General features: G+C 35.1%; 2 protein-coding genes across 2 annotated transcripts; one reads left to right on the top strand and one right to left on the bottom strand.

Moving 5' to 3' along the window:
- LOC123686220 (histone H3) lies at positions 1–506 on the bottom strand. Its single transcript, XM_045626236.1, has one exon. It carries the CDS (start codon positions 498–500, stop codon positions 90–92), a length of 411 nt encoding a protein of 136 aa, XP_045482192.1. The 5' UTR covers positions 501–506; the 3' UTR covers positions 1–89.
- A 162-nt stretch (positions 507–668) lies between these two features.
- LOC123686234 (histone H4) lies at positions 669–1,063 on the top strand. The gene has a single exon (XM_045626250.1). It carries the CDS (start codon positions 706–708, stop codon positions 1,015–1,017), a length of 312 nt encoding a protein of 103 aa, XP_045482206.1. The 5' UTR covers positions 669–705; the 3' UTR covers positions 1,018–1,063.
- The last annotated feature ends 16,517 nt before the right edge of the window (positions 1,064–17,580 follow it).

Raw genomic sequence — 17,580 nt, forward strand, 5'->3', positions numbered from 1 at the left:
CTTATAAGAAATCAATCAATTGTATAAATGTAAAAAAAAAAAGTTGTGGTTCTGAAAAGAACCGATTTTAAACTTTGTGAAAAAGATGCTTAAGCACGTTCGCCACGGATACGTCGAGCAAGTTGAATGTCCTTCGGCATAATGGTTACTCTCTTGGCGTGAATGGCACATAAATTTGTATCTTCGAATAGACCGACCAGATAAGCTTCGCTAGCTTCTTGAAGGGCCATCACGGCGGAGCTCTGGAAACGGAGATCGGTCTTGAAGTCTTGGGCAATTTCGCGCACTAACCTTTGGAAAGGAAGTTTGCGAATCAACAGCTCGGTACTTTTCTGATAACGACGGATCTCACGAAGAGCTACGGTACCTGGACGGTAACGATGAGGTTTTTTTACGCCACCAGTAGCGGGTGCACTTTTACGTGCCGCTTTTGTGGCAAGTTGCTTACGCGGTGCCTTTCCGCCAGTGGATTTTCTTGCGGTTTGCTTCGTACGGGCCATCTCGAGTATGGGTATAAACTAGTTGAGGGAAATCTTAGATTCATCTATTTATAGCGGAATAGGTAGGCGGTTCCACTGCACATTCTCGCAATATCATTGGTTGGTCGTGTAGATCTAGTGGTGGGGAAAACTGTGATGGTATAAAAGCCGTATTTTCCGCTAAAACCTTTAGTTAATTCTTGTTATTGTAGTCGTTAACTGAAAAATGACTGGCAGAGGCAAAGGTGGTAAGGGTTTGGGAAAAGGTGGCGCTAAGCGTCACAGGAAAGTTCTACGAGACAATATCCAAGGAATCACGAAGCCCGCTATCAGAAGATTGGCCCGCCGCGGTGGGGTGAAACGTATCTCTGGTTTGATTTACGAAGAAACTAGAGGTGTACTTAAGGTATTCCTAGAAAACGTTATTAGAGACGCTGTAACTTACACCGAACACGCAAAAAGGAAGACTGTAACAGCAATGGACGTCGTATATGCTTTGAAACGCCAAGGTCGTACGTTGTACGGTTTCGGAGGTTAAATTTCACCATCGAAATATTGCTATCGGTCCTTTTCAGGACCACAAAGTTAACTTTTTCTCGTTTTTTCCATTACACAAATATCATACAATCCGAAAGCAAACAAAATTCCCACAAAGCCTAAGCCTGTCCGTGAGATGGGCAACCAAATTACTATGACGAGATAATTCTTTTGGAATTCAGCGTTAAGGGTAAACAGCTAACATTTTCATTCACCTAACTATAAATATTATTTATTAATTTTTTTTTTACTTGGAATTGCTGTGACCATACGATCGCAAAATGTAAAAATATTCCGAGGACAAACAAAAGTGTTATCTATTCAAGTTTATAAGCATTTGGTTAGTAGTGCACTAGGAGTAACATTTCTCATCCAAATTTTATTGCCACCTTATTTTATCAATTTGAACAAATTAAGAAATGGGCTTATATAAATTATTCCATAAAATATTTTCACAGAATCGATGACGGTAGGCGGCGATAAGATATATAATTATTTCTTCTGCGCGTTCCGTTCATCAACTTTACATCGACAACAGAATGGTAGAGAGTCGAAACAATTTCGTACCTCGGCATGGGATCATTCGAGGGAAATCCGCTGTAGGATTGAAAAGGCCAGGAGCAGCTTCCATTAAAATGAAAAAACTTTTCACGATTCACGACCTGAACAAGAAGACCAAAATACGACTTCTGAAGTGCTATGTCTTTCCTGTGCTTCTGTATGGGTGGAGTCATGGACGCTTACTGAAGCTTCGTGTAAGAGGCTTGAAGTATTCGAGATGTGGCTCTACAGAAGAATACTCCGAATCAATTGGACAGAGCACATGACCAATGAGAGGGTTCTAATATTAGTCAACAAGAAAACTGAAATTGTTGACACCGTGAAGAGGAGGAAACTGGAGTACTTGGGCCACATCATGCGGAATGAACAAAGATACAGCCTTCTCCAGCTTATACAGCAGGGCATGGTTGGGGGAAGGAGAGGTCCCGGCAGGAGGAGAATTTCGTGGCTCAGAAATTTGAGGGTCTGGTTCTGGGAAACAACAATTGGACTGTTTCGTGCAACAGTGAATAAGGTCACAATAGCCAGAATGGTCTCCAATATCCGATAACGGATTGGCACTATCAAGAAGAACAAGTTCCGTTCATCCCACCCGTTTGAGTTGATAATTCTCGCTAAGTTAATCCCCTCCGCGTATAACGAGATCACACATTTTCTAATCGAGAAGCCAATTTTCTCATTCCTATCCCGTATTGCACAATATTTCACACACGGTACAATCCATATTATATTTACAAAGAAAAAACATATATATCAACCGTTGAACTTATCTCTCATAAGGGTGTCAAATATGAACCGATGGGTTCATATATATATATATATATATATATATATATATATATATATAGAATGTTTATTTTTTCTCTTTATTGTAACTGATAATTTTTGTTGATATCTTGTAGAAGCCCTGAGGATGGATTGAATAAAATCCGAAAGCTCGGCAAAAAAAAAATGCAGGTACCGAATGAATAATATAAGGCTGCTAATTTCACACATACTTTCTGAAGGACTAATTGATACGTAAGTATCTATCACTTTGCAATCACAAATAAACGTTTCAGAAACTATAATTGATCATTTCAAAGAGCGATTAATATTTGTTATTCATATTTAATACCTATATATGTGTGCTCGTTAAATCGCTCTTTGAAATGATCAATTATAGTTTCTGAAAGGTTCTGTGTTTGCAAAATGAAAGGTACCTACGTGTTCATTAGTCCTTTAGGATGTCTGTGTAAAATTAGAAGGTTTTTTCTTATTCCTGCATTTCAAACAGCTGAAAATAGAAAACATGAAATTCGAGCGATTCTTGGGTGTTATTGGTGGTAATAACCTATTGATGGCGGAGCTTATCAGAGAGAAGCACTCTAGCTCAACGATAGAGTCAAGGAGGCTCTCAGAAAGGTCCGGAATGATAGTTGGGAAGAGAAACTACTTTCTCTTTCCACAGAAGACAACAGTGTTTGGCGGATGGCCAAAGCATTGCACTCAGATAGGAAACCAACCCCGCCGATTCACGGTTTACGAGGAATGGTATACAGTCCAGAAGAAAAGTCTGAAGCTTTCGCAGATAACCTCCAACGCCAATGCAGCTGTAGTTACAACTATGCGGAATTGGACCACATTGAGGACGTCAACCGCAAAGTGAAAAATGAATCAACGGAAGCTATTGGTTTCGAACCGTTCAGGAAATCCAGAACACTATTATGTCGAGTAAAGTGAGAACGGCACCAGGACCGGACGGCATTACTAACTTGACGTTGCGGAACCTCCCTCGAAAAGCTTTAGTAGCACTGACGAATATAGTCAATGCTAAAGATTCAACACAATAACGAAAGAAAAGAATATCATACAGTAGGAACAGTTCGGTTTTTAAAGCCAACATTCCACTGTGCAACAAGTGCTCCGAGTAGTGGAACCAATCACGGATGGATATAACCGGAAACAAGTCACAGTTGCTGTGTTTTTGGATGTAGCCAAATCGTTTGATAAAGTACGGCCCAAAGGACTGCTATACAAACTGCTTACGGCAGGTTTCCCACTCTCCATGGTCCAACTTTTAGCTTCTTACCTGCATTCTCGCAAGTTTAGAGCCAGATTTGACGGAGTATTGTCTTCAGAGAGGTCTCTTTCAGCCGGAGTTCCGCAAGGATCTCTGCTGTCTCCAATATTTTTCACAATATATGTATCCGAAATGCCAAAAACGGTGAAAAACTCCATGGCACTTTACGCTGACGATACCGCCTTTCTTGCCAGTTCTTGGTGTCCCAAAATGGCAACGAAGTACCTACAAGAAACCCTGAGAAGATCGAAGCAGTTTTTTTAGCCGAAAGAAAATAGATCCCATCGGACTCGTCGTAATGTTCGGTAGGAGGATTGTAATGGAAAAACGAGGCCAAGTATCTGGGAGTGATACTTGACACAAAGCTCACTTGGAACCAACACGTCACATCAGCTGTGACGAAGGGGAAAGACAACAGCGGCAGCGTTGCAACCGCTACTTTGCAAAAGCACAAAAATGTTTCTTTCCAACAAGCTTCTTCTTTATAAGTCTACCATCCGGCCGGTCATGTGTTACGCATGTTCGGCTTGGGGATACGCCGCAAAGACGCACCTGCAGAGACTTCAAGTCGTGCAGAATACGATCCTAAGACCAGCCGTAAATGCAGCTTGGTTTGTCAGCAAGGTACGGATAGGTACATGAAGACCTGAAAATACCATTCCTGGGCGACCATCTAAAAGATCTGAGCGTGAAGACCTTCATTGAAATGGAAAATCATGCAAACCCTTTTATAAGGAAGGCTTGCGACTACGATGAAAAAGCTCCTAGGAAACACAAACGACCGAAGATGGCACTTCTCTAAGAAGTGTGTATTAGAGCCAAACCCTTACTGGCACAGAGATTGTGTAATGATTACACAAACTTTGCCACCTGCTAGAGCAGATCAAAATAGCTCACCAGAGGTGAATTATATTGAGATGGAGCAGTAAAAGGCTAATTTATAGCCTGACTGCAAAAGAGAAAGAAGTTGTTAGCTCTTCACTGTATTTAATAAGTAGAGCGAGTATGGACTGTATTTTTATTATAGATGTTGCGATGGCAAAAACAATTCACAGATTTTCCGCTAATGAGAAACTGAATATAAAAGCTCCTTTTCTTTCGTAGGCCTGGAGGGATCCCTCAATGATGGCACACCAGTGGTCATGCACTTGATATTCTTGAACCTTATAACTAATTACTGTCTCTATCAGTTACTAACACTTGAATTAATTTGCCACACACAGCGAAGTCAATAAACTTATCGAAATTAGCGATAATGCGAATACTATTGTTTATAGCGACGAAATATGCGGAGAACAAGAAAGTATATCACTCTCATTAACAGTTCCAATTAATAATAATGTTTTTGCTGTTATAAAAAACCGCTCGTTCCATATTGGCTCATATTGCCAATATTTTCAAATCATTTTATGAGTCAGCAACCCACAATACAGAAAAGTGCAATTGTGTGCTGCCGACACAACAGAAGTTGTAAGTTAAAAAAATTCATACTACCTTTTTTTCTCAAAAATAAAGGGGGAATTCATTTGTTTCAAATTTGATTCACAATGCATTGGGGAGAAGACACAGTAATAACACTAAGAAGTTTTAACACATGATTTATTACAATTTCGATAAGTATGACAGCTTCATGATTTTTCTTTTTGGGTTGAAGGAATCAATAAGGTCAATTGGCTTGAAAAACATTTATGTGTGATAATCAAAAAAACAGTTCCTCTGTCCGAAATGATCAATGAGCCTCTCCTCCAACGGAATCGTTCTTCTAATTCTTTCTTTCTACTGATTACTGGTTTTGGAGTTATCTACTAAAAATCTACCATCATCGTTCAGAAATCTATCAAAAATCTACTGACATACTTTTTAGAAAAAATTCCACAGTTGGCACTGCATTACAATTTCACATTATTCAGATTACACTTCATTCTAGTGTCTCTTATGGTTAAATTTTACTTCATGAATAGGATAGATATTAGAGATGCGTATAGATTCGAACATAAAACAAGAAAATTTTTAGGAAATCGTTAAAGAATGGATCGAATTTTTTAGACGAGATATATTCTACGCCTATGGACTCAAAACGCGAACTTACCTATGATAGGTTAGGTTTTCATTTCCGGATGTTTTACACACTATACATGTTTTTCGAGGTTTTACCATGATTAAAATTAACAATATGTAACTTTAAATTCACAAACTTGTATAAAATAACGACGATTACAAACGTGAAATTAAAATGAACAGTTAACCCTTAACGTCCCTCTAGTTGTCACGTGCAATAACAACAACAGAACCGTGTTGCCAAATCCCCACAATATTCGCAAAACATCTATGCCACAGAACGGAGAAAAGTTTACTTCTTCCTCAGAATGGCAACGCAGTACATTATAAGTGTTTGTAAACAAAAATGTTATAGCGATGTCAACAAATGCTATAAGGCACCTCTATATTTTCTTTCCTCTGACGTATTCACCATAAAATCGTACTCAACTTATTATATTTTTCTGTTTATCAATAAGAATTTTCCTTTTATTTACTGTTTTGAACTTGTGACCAATAAATTTTATGTAATGTTGTCTTTGATTTATTGAAATTCAGATGCTTTTTGGTCAAATTTTATCCAGACTGATATATTGGTTGCTTTTGGTAACGATCAAATCATTCAATGATTCTTTGAAGGTGAAATCGTATTGCACAGATTTTCTTCCTCTAATAATCCAGGCTGTAATGACTTGCCTTCTTTTTTCAAACAGTACTGTGAGAAATACTCAAATAAACTAATCAATGTGTGTTTGAAATTGATACAACTTTTTAGTTTCAAAATTTCTTGGATCAAAACCAATAATACAAACAAACTGAATAATCTAACCTCCTGTCAATGACATTTCCAATGCCAACCCGAAATCTGCAATTCAAAATGTTACTGATCGAATGAGCCATTACCAACTTAATTTCGATTTTCCACCAGCCACCCGGGATGTCAATAATTCCTGAACGGACTATATTCTAAAACAAGTTGCAGAATGGGCTTCTATTCTAACACGAATGCGAAATTCGAACGCATGAGTGTTGGAATTGCCTTCTGCAACGAGTATTAGACGATATTGTCTCTATTTCAGTCAAGTTTTGTGAATTATTGTCGAAATTAAATGAAAATTTTAGATTGAATATCCTAGTGACATTTGTATTGTATCATTGCAGTTGGTGTGACTGTTACGAACATTGACAGATTACGGAATTTGAATATGAATCGTACATTTAGAATTTTGAAATAATTTACAATTACTCATTAAATTCGTTAGTTATGTCTGACGAAATCGATTTAACACCACCAGAATTAAGAGAAATTGCGATTAATGTTGCAAATCATTTCACTATAGGTATCCGAATTACTGTCTCCAATGAGTAACGTCATAAAATTCGTACACTCGCTCATAGATGTCCCTAGCCCTAGCAGTATTAAAAATACGATATATCAAATATGATAATTAATGCAGTTAAGAGTTAACTCGTATAACTCGAAACACCACGGGAGCAAGATTTTTCGTCGAGTTACGTATAGTTCGACATAGGCGTAGTTCGAGTTATACAATTCGTTCTTGATTAAATTCGACTTACGGGAGAGTTGGATAATACCGAGCCCCTAAGGACTTGGACCTATAATTAGGAAACTATTTGATATTGAAAGAAACAATATTGAGTAATTAGTAGGACATTTATTCAGGTACAATAACCGCATAACAAAAACTTCTGAAATTTAATCAAAAAGTATTTATTGTCAATTTATAAAAAAAAATAGAGGCGCGGTATTATCGAACTGATTCGATATTATCGTGCCCAGGTTTGACAAAATCGTGCGCACATTATTTGCTCGCGAATGGGTAAGTAACAAAAGTATCTAATAATAAAAAAATTGATATCTTTCTGAGTAATTTTTCTGCGTGAAGATAGGGAGAGCCGAATCTTCTTCTCAAAATTAAATCAGTATATAAAATATCACGCAATAAGTATTGATGGAAACTTAAAGTCTATATGACAACAAAACGTAAATATTTTTTTATAACATGAAGTCTAAGTAAATTTTCGTCTGAAGTTTCTAGCAGATGTCTTTATTTTATTTCCGTTTCGAATAGCCTCAAGTACAGACTTCATATTTTACGGATTGATAATATCGCGCCCCGGCGCGGAATAATCAAACTTGATAATTTTATTTTTTAAGCTCAAAATTTTATGGGAAATATTATAGTACGTAAAAAAGTATTCGGTCAATAATTCTACAGTGTACAAGCATTAGAAATTTATAGTATTAAAGTATTACAATATAAATACAGTATTACTTACCTCTTACTGAAAGTACGCGAAAAATTATAAGGAGTGACGAAAAAAACTTCTACAGGGCGTGCTATTTTCGTCGTTTCAGGGACCGTGATGGCATTGCGCGGAGAAGGATGTAGGCATGTCCAGCTTTGATGTATACACACTACATCAAAGAAAAAGTGGATAGTTTTTGAATAATACTGAAGCGCGGAATTATCAACCGCGCGGTATTATCCAACTCTCCCCTACAAGATAATATAGACCTAAACCGCTTTATAGAGGTAAAGAATAGTGATATTTATTCCCTATAATAGGAGTAGATCGTACATATTTGATGAATTTACTGAAAAATGAATTGACAGTGAAAAATTTTATAATGAGATAGACCAATATGTCTCTCTGTGTTGACAAATTCTGAACATTTTAAGAGTTTGTCTAATGGAGGAGTCTGATTTAGACTCTAAAACAAAGGTTAATTAATTCAAAGTGTAAGTATTCCATTTTTTCGTCAACATTTTTTTCAATCCAAGAGCGTAGAAATGGGGAGGTACAGGGTGTGATTACCCCACCCCAAGATTTTCAAAATATAAAATTTTAGAAATATCGCGAATACGAATAACGAAAATTTCTCCATCAAATGAACCAATAATAATAATCATTTTTCTTTCCTTTGAAATCGACACGTCAGTAAAAAATCGGACCCCTTTACCGTTTATGAGTTTATTATCGCTTTCAAAATGAGTACATTAATTGCATTTCAGCTCGTCTTTGTCCGAGGTTTATTATTTTCCTTCATCTATCCGTTTTCTCGGCATCGCCCCTTTTTTGTTACCTGTGATTTTTGCATTCGTCATCGGTATACACTTACCTACCCGTTGTTTTCGGTTTTTTGTATAATTTTCGTCACAATACTGTACTTGTCGAAGAACTGAACTGAGTAATTCCCATCTGAAAATTGTCTGGGCTGTGTTATATAATTTATTGTGGATCATTCAAATTGCAATTTTTTTTGTGAATATATCAGTTTTGAATTGATTATATCTGAACGGTGTTCCTAAATTGGAGGTACAAATGAAAATGACAGATTTCTCGGATCCTATTAGGAAAAAAAGTCCTAACACGATTACGCAAACGCTTTGTTTTTGAGATGCCGGTGTTAAAGTTCAAGTTTTTTTCTCATATCACCTATCCTTCACAAGATATTCAATTTGAATTGGCATAGATCTTCCGATTTAAAGTTTTCAGCTTGTGATATGCTTGCAAATCTGCAGTGTGATATTTTTTGTGGAAGGGTACCTGCTTCTTTCCACCAGAACTATTTTTTGGTGAAGCACTGGTTCTATAGAAAAATGTGGAAAGAAACTCTTGTCTAGTACAACACTTTTTGGTTTGTTATAGTTTTGTCGTATCTGCTATCGATTTCGAAAAAAAAATTCAAACAGCTCTCTGGTAATCCTCAGGAAAATCCAAATTATTATAAAAATCCAGTTAGTAAGCTGTGATGAATAAATTGATTATAACTTCTGGTACTTATCAACAAATTCTGTAGCGAAGATTAATAAAGATTCGATAAACTAATAAATATAAGCATCACTAAAAAGTATGACTATACAAGAAACACCCTGTATCTCGAAAACAAAGCGTTTGCGGTCTCATGTTTATAGGACTTTTTTTTCTTAAAATTATCCAAGGAATATTTTCCTTCGTAACTCCTTTTTAGGAAAACCCAGTATAAGGTGAGAACAATCGAATTGGTAATAAAAAAAAATATTGAGTAATTAAGATTCAACTTCGTTATCAAACTTTTTTCCCACATTACAGATATGAGTAAACGTTGTTGTAAAAAAAAATTTTGTCTCGACTTTCCAAGAATAACGAACATTTTTACATTTATCCATCAGATAACAGTAAACTGTGTTCAGTATTACCTGTTCATTCAATAAATCTGTTGAATAATTATGCATATTTTTCTGCTATGGAAATTGATGGCATGGTGGCTATGTTGGAATATCGTGATATTGATGGAGATTCTGTGCCAGTTTTAAAGGCATTCAAACATGGATTGGAGGAAGAAAGTCTAGATGACTTTAATAGCAAAATATTATTTATGACAATTCCATCTTTTTTCAATTGTGAAATGCTCATTATTTTTTAAACCACCGGAAATATATTTATTTATTTAAAGATATCAACAAAGTTCCAGTCATAGGTGGCTAGGTTTTTTGAGTGGAATACTGGAATATTCGAATAAGTATTAACAAAATAATCATTGAATATTCACTTAATATTCATTGAATGATCAGTTATTATGTCATAAGAGCATATATAATATTCGATTAAACACTGAGACACGAGAGTGCAACTCGCGTGGTGTTTCCCGATATACGACGAGATGAAAAGGTCCGCATAATCGAAATATATAGTCTACACTCTGGTATTCGTTATGATTATATCACGAAAAATAATTTCAATTTCTTATTTATTAATGGACCTATAACCAAAGCGCTGCCTTTTAAAAAATTCAATGACATTTCAGTGAGCTTGACTTTTTTTTTTTTCCAAGTACGTTACTATGGAAATAATCACAATCTGACAGGAGGCGAAACACCAAAACGATTATACCAAGTCGTCAAAGGTGTATTTACTTATCAAAACGCCGGAATAGGGTGATAAATTAGTTTGAATAGAGCCTAAAATTATTATGTTATTTAAATTATTCTGAGGAGTATAGTTACGATTGGGTTCCGCTAGCTCAACCGTAAAGCTCGCAGAACCCGCGATTTCTCCGACAATTCAAGAAAAAAAAATTTTTGAATAAGGTAATAATAAATAAGCCTACAAAATCAAAATAAAAATCAAAAATTCGAAAGTCTTTCTGCTAGCTTAACGAGGGTGCACCTTCTCCCCACAAGATATTTAACTGAATTTGGCATAGATATTCCAATTTAAAGTTTTTGTGATATTTTTTCTGGAAGAGTGCCCGCTTCTTTTCACCAGACCTTTTTGATGAACCACTGGTTGTTTAGAAAAATGTGAAAAGAATCTCTGGTCCAGTACTACACTTTACGGTTTCTTGTCAAACAAATTTTCAGAAATCCCAAGGAAAATTCAAATTATTATAGGATCCAGTGATAAATAATTAATTATAATTTTTGGTATTTATTTATTCAATCTGTAGAGAGGATCAATAAGAGATTCGATAAAATGTTATATGCATCACAAAAAAGTAGGACTACAAGAAACGTAGGTACCCTCTATCCAGAAAACATAGCATTTGCGGGCCCATGTATAGGACATTTGCTCCTTAAAATTATTCAGGGAATTTATCATTTTTCTTCGCACCTCCAATTTAGGAACAATCGAATGGTATGAACAATCGAATTAGAAAAATTCTATTTTAATTTTTGCTTCAAACTTCATTATCGAACTTTTTCTCACATTACAGATATGAGTAAACGTCGTCAACAATTTTTTTTTGATACGCACATTTATCTGGTTATCTAGAACTTCAAATATATCCTTTTCAGAATTTCTAGATGCTTCAACTGTTCCAAAACTTAGAAAGTTTGCGACATACTTCCAAAATATCTTCTCCCTCATCGGAGTTGAATGTGGATATTTTTAATTGAATGTTCGACAAGATCCAAAATTTAATTAATTGAATAGCGGAGATTCAGTTCGTGAAATTATATTGCACTACTTTTAATAATGAATACACCTGTCACTTGTGAAAAAATTACATAGTTTAATTTCTATGCTATAGAATATTTATTTGAAACGCACCCTAAAAACACATTAGATGGAATTAACCCTACGTATAAATAAATAGATAACATTGATTGATAAAATCTCGAATGACTTTTAAATTATTGAATTTGGGAGCATAATAATGCTGGAACAGTACCCGCTTCATTCAATATATACTTGCGCAGAATTACCCCATCCCATGCGCGGTATTATCCCAGCACATGGGGAATTTCGCGCAATGACATTATTATTTCAGATTTTTAATATATTCTCAAAGCGATTCGTCGAATAAATGCAAAATTTCGAAGTTAAATTGTGAAAGTTTGCATTTACATAGGAAACTTTTTTGAAACCTTTTCCGTTAGGTGCGCGAAATTCCCCCGTTCTCCCCTACTCAATAGAGAAATAATAATGATACTTCCGTACACCGTTCTCTGAAACGATTCGTATCAAAGTTGGTATAAATTAAAAACCGATTGTCAAACAGTATTAATATTAGGGAGAAAAGTCTCACAATTAGACATTAGTAGGAAATCGGAGAAATTAAAGTAGAGGCGTAGGGAATAAAATTCCAGTCCTTATACCTAAAATGAACATCTGAGTCATTATTAATATTCCTACCCCTGATTTTCGATTATGTGAAAAAGGACCTTTTCTCGGAAATTCTATGGGAACTATTTGTAATATTGTTAATGTCAACTTTCAAAGAAAAAGATGGTTATTTAGCTATTGTATAGGTAGCGTTTATTATTGCATTCAAAGGATTTCAGACATGTTTTATTATATACATAGGAAAGGTTGATTTCACTTTTATATGGGTATCTTCGATTCTGAGAAGCTACCAACTTTATCTATTCAAAATATCTGCTCATTAATAACGAATTTGCCTTCTGAAAGACAGGACCTACAAATCCTTTTGTTCGAGTAATAACCAGAGGGCCAAGGGCGTAGAAATGAGAGGATACTCGGGGTAATTACTTCCCCCCCCCCAAGATTTACAAAATATAGAATTTCAGTTTATTATCGCTTTCAAGATGATTACTTTTATTGCACTGCGAGCACGTCTATGTCCGAAATTTATTATTTTCCTTTATCTACCCGCTTTCGTCGGCGTCCCTTCAGAGGAATATAAATGACTTATCATATTTCAAAATGAAAACAATCTTAACGCGTGACACCACATTTTGCTAAATTCACTATTTGAAGGAAACCTATAAATGTAAGCATTGAATTGAGTTTTACGATATCGCGCAAATACTACACCATATACGAGATATATTCTATATGTAGAACTACAAGGAACACCCTGTATCTTGAAAACAAAGCGATTGCGGTACCTCCAATTTAGGAACACCCTGTATAAGGGTTGATGATCGAATCGGTAATCAAAAAATTGCTATTATTTTGAGTGATGTTTGCTTCGAACTTCGTTATCGAACCTTTCTTTCTCACATTACAGGTATGAGTAAACGTTGTCGTCAAAAAATGTTTTCGATTTTTTTTCGGTCTATCATATCAGTTCATTTACATATTATATGTATTATTTCGCGTTATGAACTATTTCTTGTTATCGTTCGAGAAAAACAGACAAATCTGCAACATAAAAATTCCTTTTTTTTCATTTCGCAAGCTTATAATTATGATGATAATTTTGAGCAAATTTTTGTGAAATAAATATTAGGTCGGTAGGTAGGGATTTGAAGGAATAATTTTTCTGAAATATATAATTCATCCAATCAGCTGTTACATAACCATGAATTAGGAATACCTAATACATTCGAAATTTTTTTTTTATCAAACACGAAAAGCACGGAAGTTCGTTAGGAAAGATATACCTACAGGAGGTATATTTACCCCTAATATCCAGAGGAAAAGGTCATAAAAAAAGGTTATTTTTGAAAACATTTCTTCCCAGAAAAGGCGAGCGGCATTTTCAAAGAAGTGAATAACAACAATCGTAAAACCCACTAGAGTATTAGACCAGATGTAACCATTCACCAAATATTTTGCAGCAGAAAACGGTTCATTTCAATTATGTGCGTTGAGCTGATAAGTGAGTTTTAGGTGCGTCGTTATGTGAATATAATAATTCTTCATTCTACGCAGTGTTCGGAAAATAATACATAGGCTATTTTAATAAAACTGTATGAATCATTCGATGACGCTATTGAAGGTGAATAGGTAAGTCATGTAATCTGTATGTACCTATTTATCGATTAAATATTAATTTCATCAGATTTGTGGTCGATTCTAGATTTATAAAACTAGCAAACTAGAATTCTGTTCGAATCTGAAGGAATCGTTATAAGGATATAACGATCCCCCAAGATGACTCATCATTCGAAGCACTCATTGAAAAGTACATTGTTAGTGGATATCAGACGATTCATTAATAATGAAATTCCATAACATGAAGCAATATCTATATGACATATTTAATTATCAATTGCTCCACTGATCATATTTTTGTACAGTATCGTCACAGTTATTACATCAACCCATAGAAGTACAGTGACTGTCTCTGCAGTGTGCAAACAAATATGCTCCGATAACGTTTCTGATTATTCTTCATTCAAATTAATTCAATCGTCATATTTCAAGCGCCATAAATTTTTTCAATTTTGAATCCGTTTTCTCTTCTTCATATCGCCAAATTGTACATATAACAAACTTTTGATGATGACCTTTATTGTTATCTTCATTTACTTCTGAAGATGTATAATTATTTTCTCTACAAATCTATTTTAGGACCTCAAAGTATCAACTTAGGTACATGTGTGCTCTAGCTTAATATTCTAACAGTTATCAATCCATTTGATATCTGAAATTCATAAAAATTAACTTTCATATTGAATATTTGATATGATGCACCTCCAGCCCATAAACGTGTTGATGAACATCTAGAAGACAATACAAATTTATTTTCTTTCCATAACATACTATTCTCGTCATTTCAGGTAAAATGACGAGAAATTGAAGGCTCAATTTTAATTAATATTTCATATTGTAAACTATCAGATGAGTCATTTTTACTGAAGAAGGAGAATGTCTCCGAAACGTATAATTATATATTTTTTTATATGAACTAAACAACTTCATTAAAAACCTGACACTTCCAAATAAAGAAAATACTATTGACTATTAAAAAGCAGGTAAATAACATGATCAAAATATATATATATATATTTTTTTTTTTTTTTTTTTTTTTTTTTATTCACCGACAAGCGGGATGGATCCAAGACAACCGGGTCACCACAGCGACCAAGGTTGTACTCAGGAGCTAGTAAGAAATCTTCTGACTGTCCGCGTGGTACCTAGGATGACCTCTTTCTGTGCTTGGCTAATCAGGTAAGTATCTAATTGTAGACGTTTCGTGTTTTCAATCATGTGTGTCTCCACCAGGCCATTTACCGATATTATGAGTGGGAGAATTGATGTTTTCCTCAGACCGTACATTTCTTTCAGCTCAAACGCGAGGTCATGATATTTGGTGAGTTTCTCAGTGTACGCTCGGGCGATATTATCATCGGCGGGTACCGTTATGTCTATTATCTGCACCAATTTTTCGGTCTTATTAAACAGAACTATGTCCGGCCGGTTATGCGATATTGCCCTGTCCGTGACCATAGTTGTGTCCCAGTACAGTTTGTAGACATCGTTTTCCAGGACGCTGCATGGTTGGTAAATATATATATATATATATATATATATATATATATATATATATATATATATATATATATATATATATATATATATATGTCGGAAGGATAACGAGGGCAATTGTTCATAAAACAAATCATAAGGATAAGGACAGTCCCTCTCAGAGAAATACCAACCGTAGACACGTGTTTCGGGCTTTCGGCCCTCATCAGTACGGTGAACAAGTGTTAGGATGTGCAACACTTGAAAGAAACAACAAACAAACAGAGTCAACAACAGAACAACTGTTTGTTGTTGTTTCTTTCAAGTGTTGCACATCCTAACACTTGTTCACCGTACTGATGAGGGCCGAAAGCCCGAAACACGTGTCTACGGTTGGTATTTCTCTGAGAGGGACTGTCCTTATCCTTATGATTTGTTTTATGAACAATTGCCGAATTGATTCGAATTTTGTAGAAATGAGTAAGAAGCATAGAAATAATCAGATTGCCGGAAGGACACTGCTCTTGTTATAGAAAGCTCAATTTTTATGAACTCATCAACAGTTGAAACCATAGAAATATTGAGACTCTTAGGTAAAAAAAGGTTTTTGACCATTTTCTGTTGTTTATTTTAATACAAATCATTCAATGTTATAAATTTTTGAAATCAGGAAAAATTAAGCTTTCAAAACATGGCATAGAAATTTAGTGTTCCCTTTGAAAAAACATAACTTTGGGTCATAGCTTCGTAATTAAAAACCTTTTCGAAAACACGAGCACGCCACTGGATTCTACGTAAAAAAGTGTCTGTATAATGTTTAAATTTCGGAGCTCTAGCATCAGTATAAGCGGAGATGTAAAAGCTTTCGATATCGCCATTTTTCCAATTTTCGCTTATAACTCGAAAACAAAAGGTGGCCAAAAATGAATTCTAACCTTGTTAGTTTCTCAAAACAAGAGACCGAGAATATGGGATATCAGATTTTGTCTATCACCTCAGGTTTAGAAGTTGTAGTGCAAAAACATCGAAATTTGCCCACTCTGTTTGTGAGGAGAAAATCAAATTTTGTCCCAGATATACAACATAAATTAACTATTGAACTGCTCAAAATAGTCATCATTCATTTTTCATTGCAATTAAGTTTTGAAATCATTATACAAACGTGTTTTTTCAGATGTAAATCAGAAATATTTCTATGCAAAATAACGATTTTCTTCCTTCTGAAACATAAAAAACTAAATATTAATTATTCATCAAACTTCAAAAATCATCGAAAGTTTTACTTTCACATGGCATGTTAAAATCATTAATATTTTCCATACAAGAATCATTTGGGGAAGTTCTGGAATCATAGGGATGATGATAATTAATTTGATATTTCAGTAAAGGCCGAGGAACAGAATTTAACTTAAATCCAGTTGATTTTGAAGGAATATTATAATCGCAAGTAAGAGGGCTTTCAGATATATTAGTACATTGAAATAGGATATGAGGAAAAACCCAGTCTAATTATGTTCTAAATTTAGTTTCTCATGGATTACCTGAAACCTAAAACAGAACTTGTAATAAGCGACAATAAAAACTACTTGATCTGTTCATTGCTACCATACATGCATTACAAACAATTAATTGTTGGCTGTTCAATCAAATACCTATTTATTGGAAACCTCGAACGCTGATTGGCTTGTTATGAGAATAAAATTTTTACATCGTGATACGTATACCGTGTAATGCTGAGTGACTGTGACGTCACATCCGTTGCCAGTGTTAGCACTAGCGGTTTCACCCCCCTGCTCTAAAGGCTGTCGTGTAACTTTGCCAAATCCCTCATTTGTAAGAATAACCCTTTTTACAGTCGCAGTTTTTGTTGCGCGTGTCACAGTATTGTTTCGCTATTTTGATCCACTCTGCTTATGTAATTGAAAGATTTGCGCGAGAATAAGTTATTATGATCCGATTTTCTAACGTTTCCATATCACATTCATTCTCAATTTCAGAAGTTCATCGCACCTGCGCCAACTCAGGAGATGGCAATAATCAAAGCAACCTGTTTTAATATGCACTGAAGGAATTCAGAAGTTACGTCACTAGGGAGACATTCTACAGGAGCATCGTTCAGAAATTTTTATTGCTCCGGAAGGAACACTTGACTTATTCGCTTTGTATCCAACATTCTGCCTTTTCAAGTATCTATGCTCGCTATTTAGCATAATGCACTGGACTTATTTCATCTTC

Source organism: Harmonia axyridis, chromosome X, assembly GCF_914767665.1.
Source record: "Harmonia axyridis chromosome X, icHarAxyr1.1, whole genome shotgun sequence".
NCBI lineage: Eukaryota > Metazoa > Arthropoda > Insecta > Coleoptera > Coccinellidae > Harmonia > Harmonia axyridis.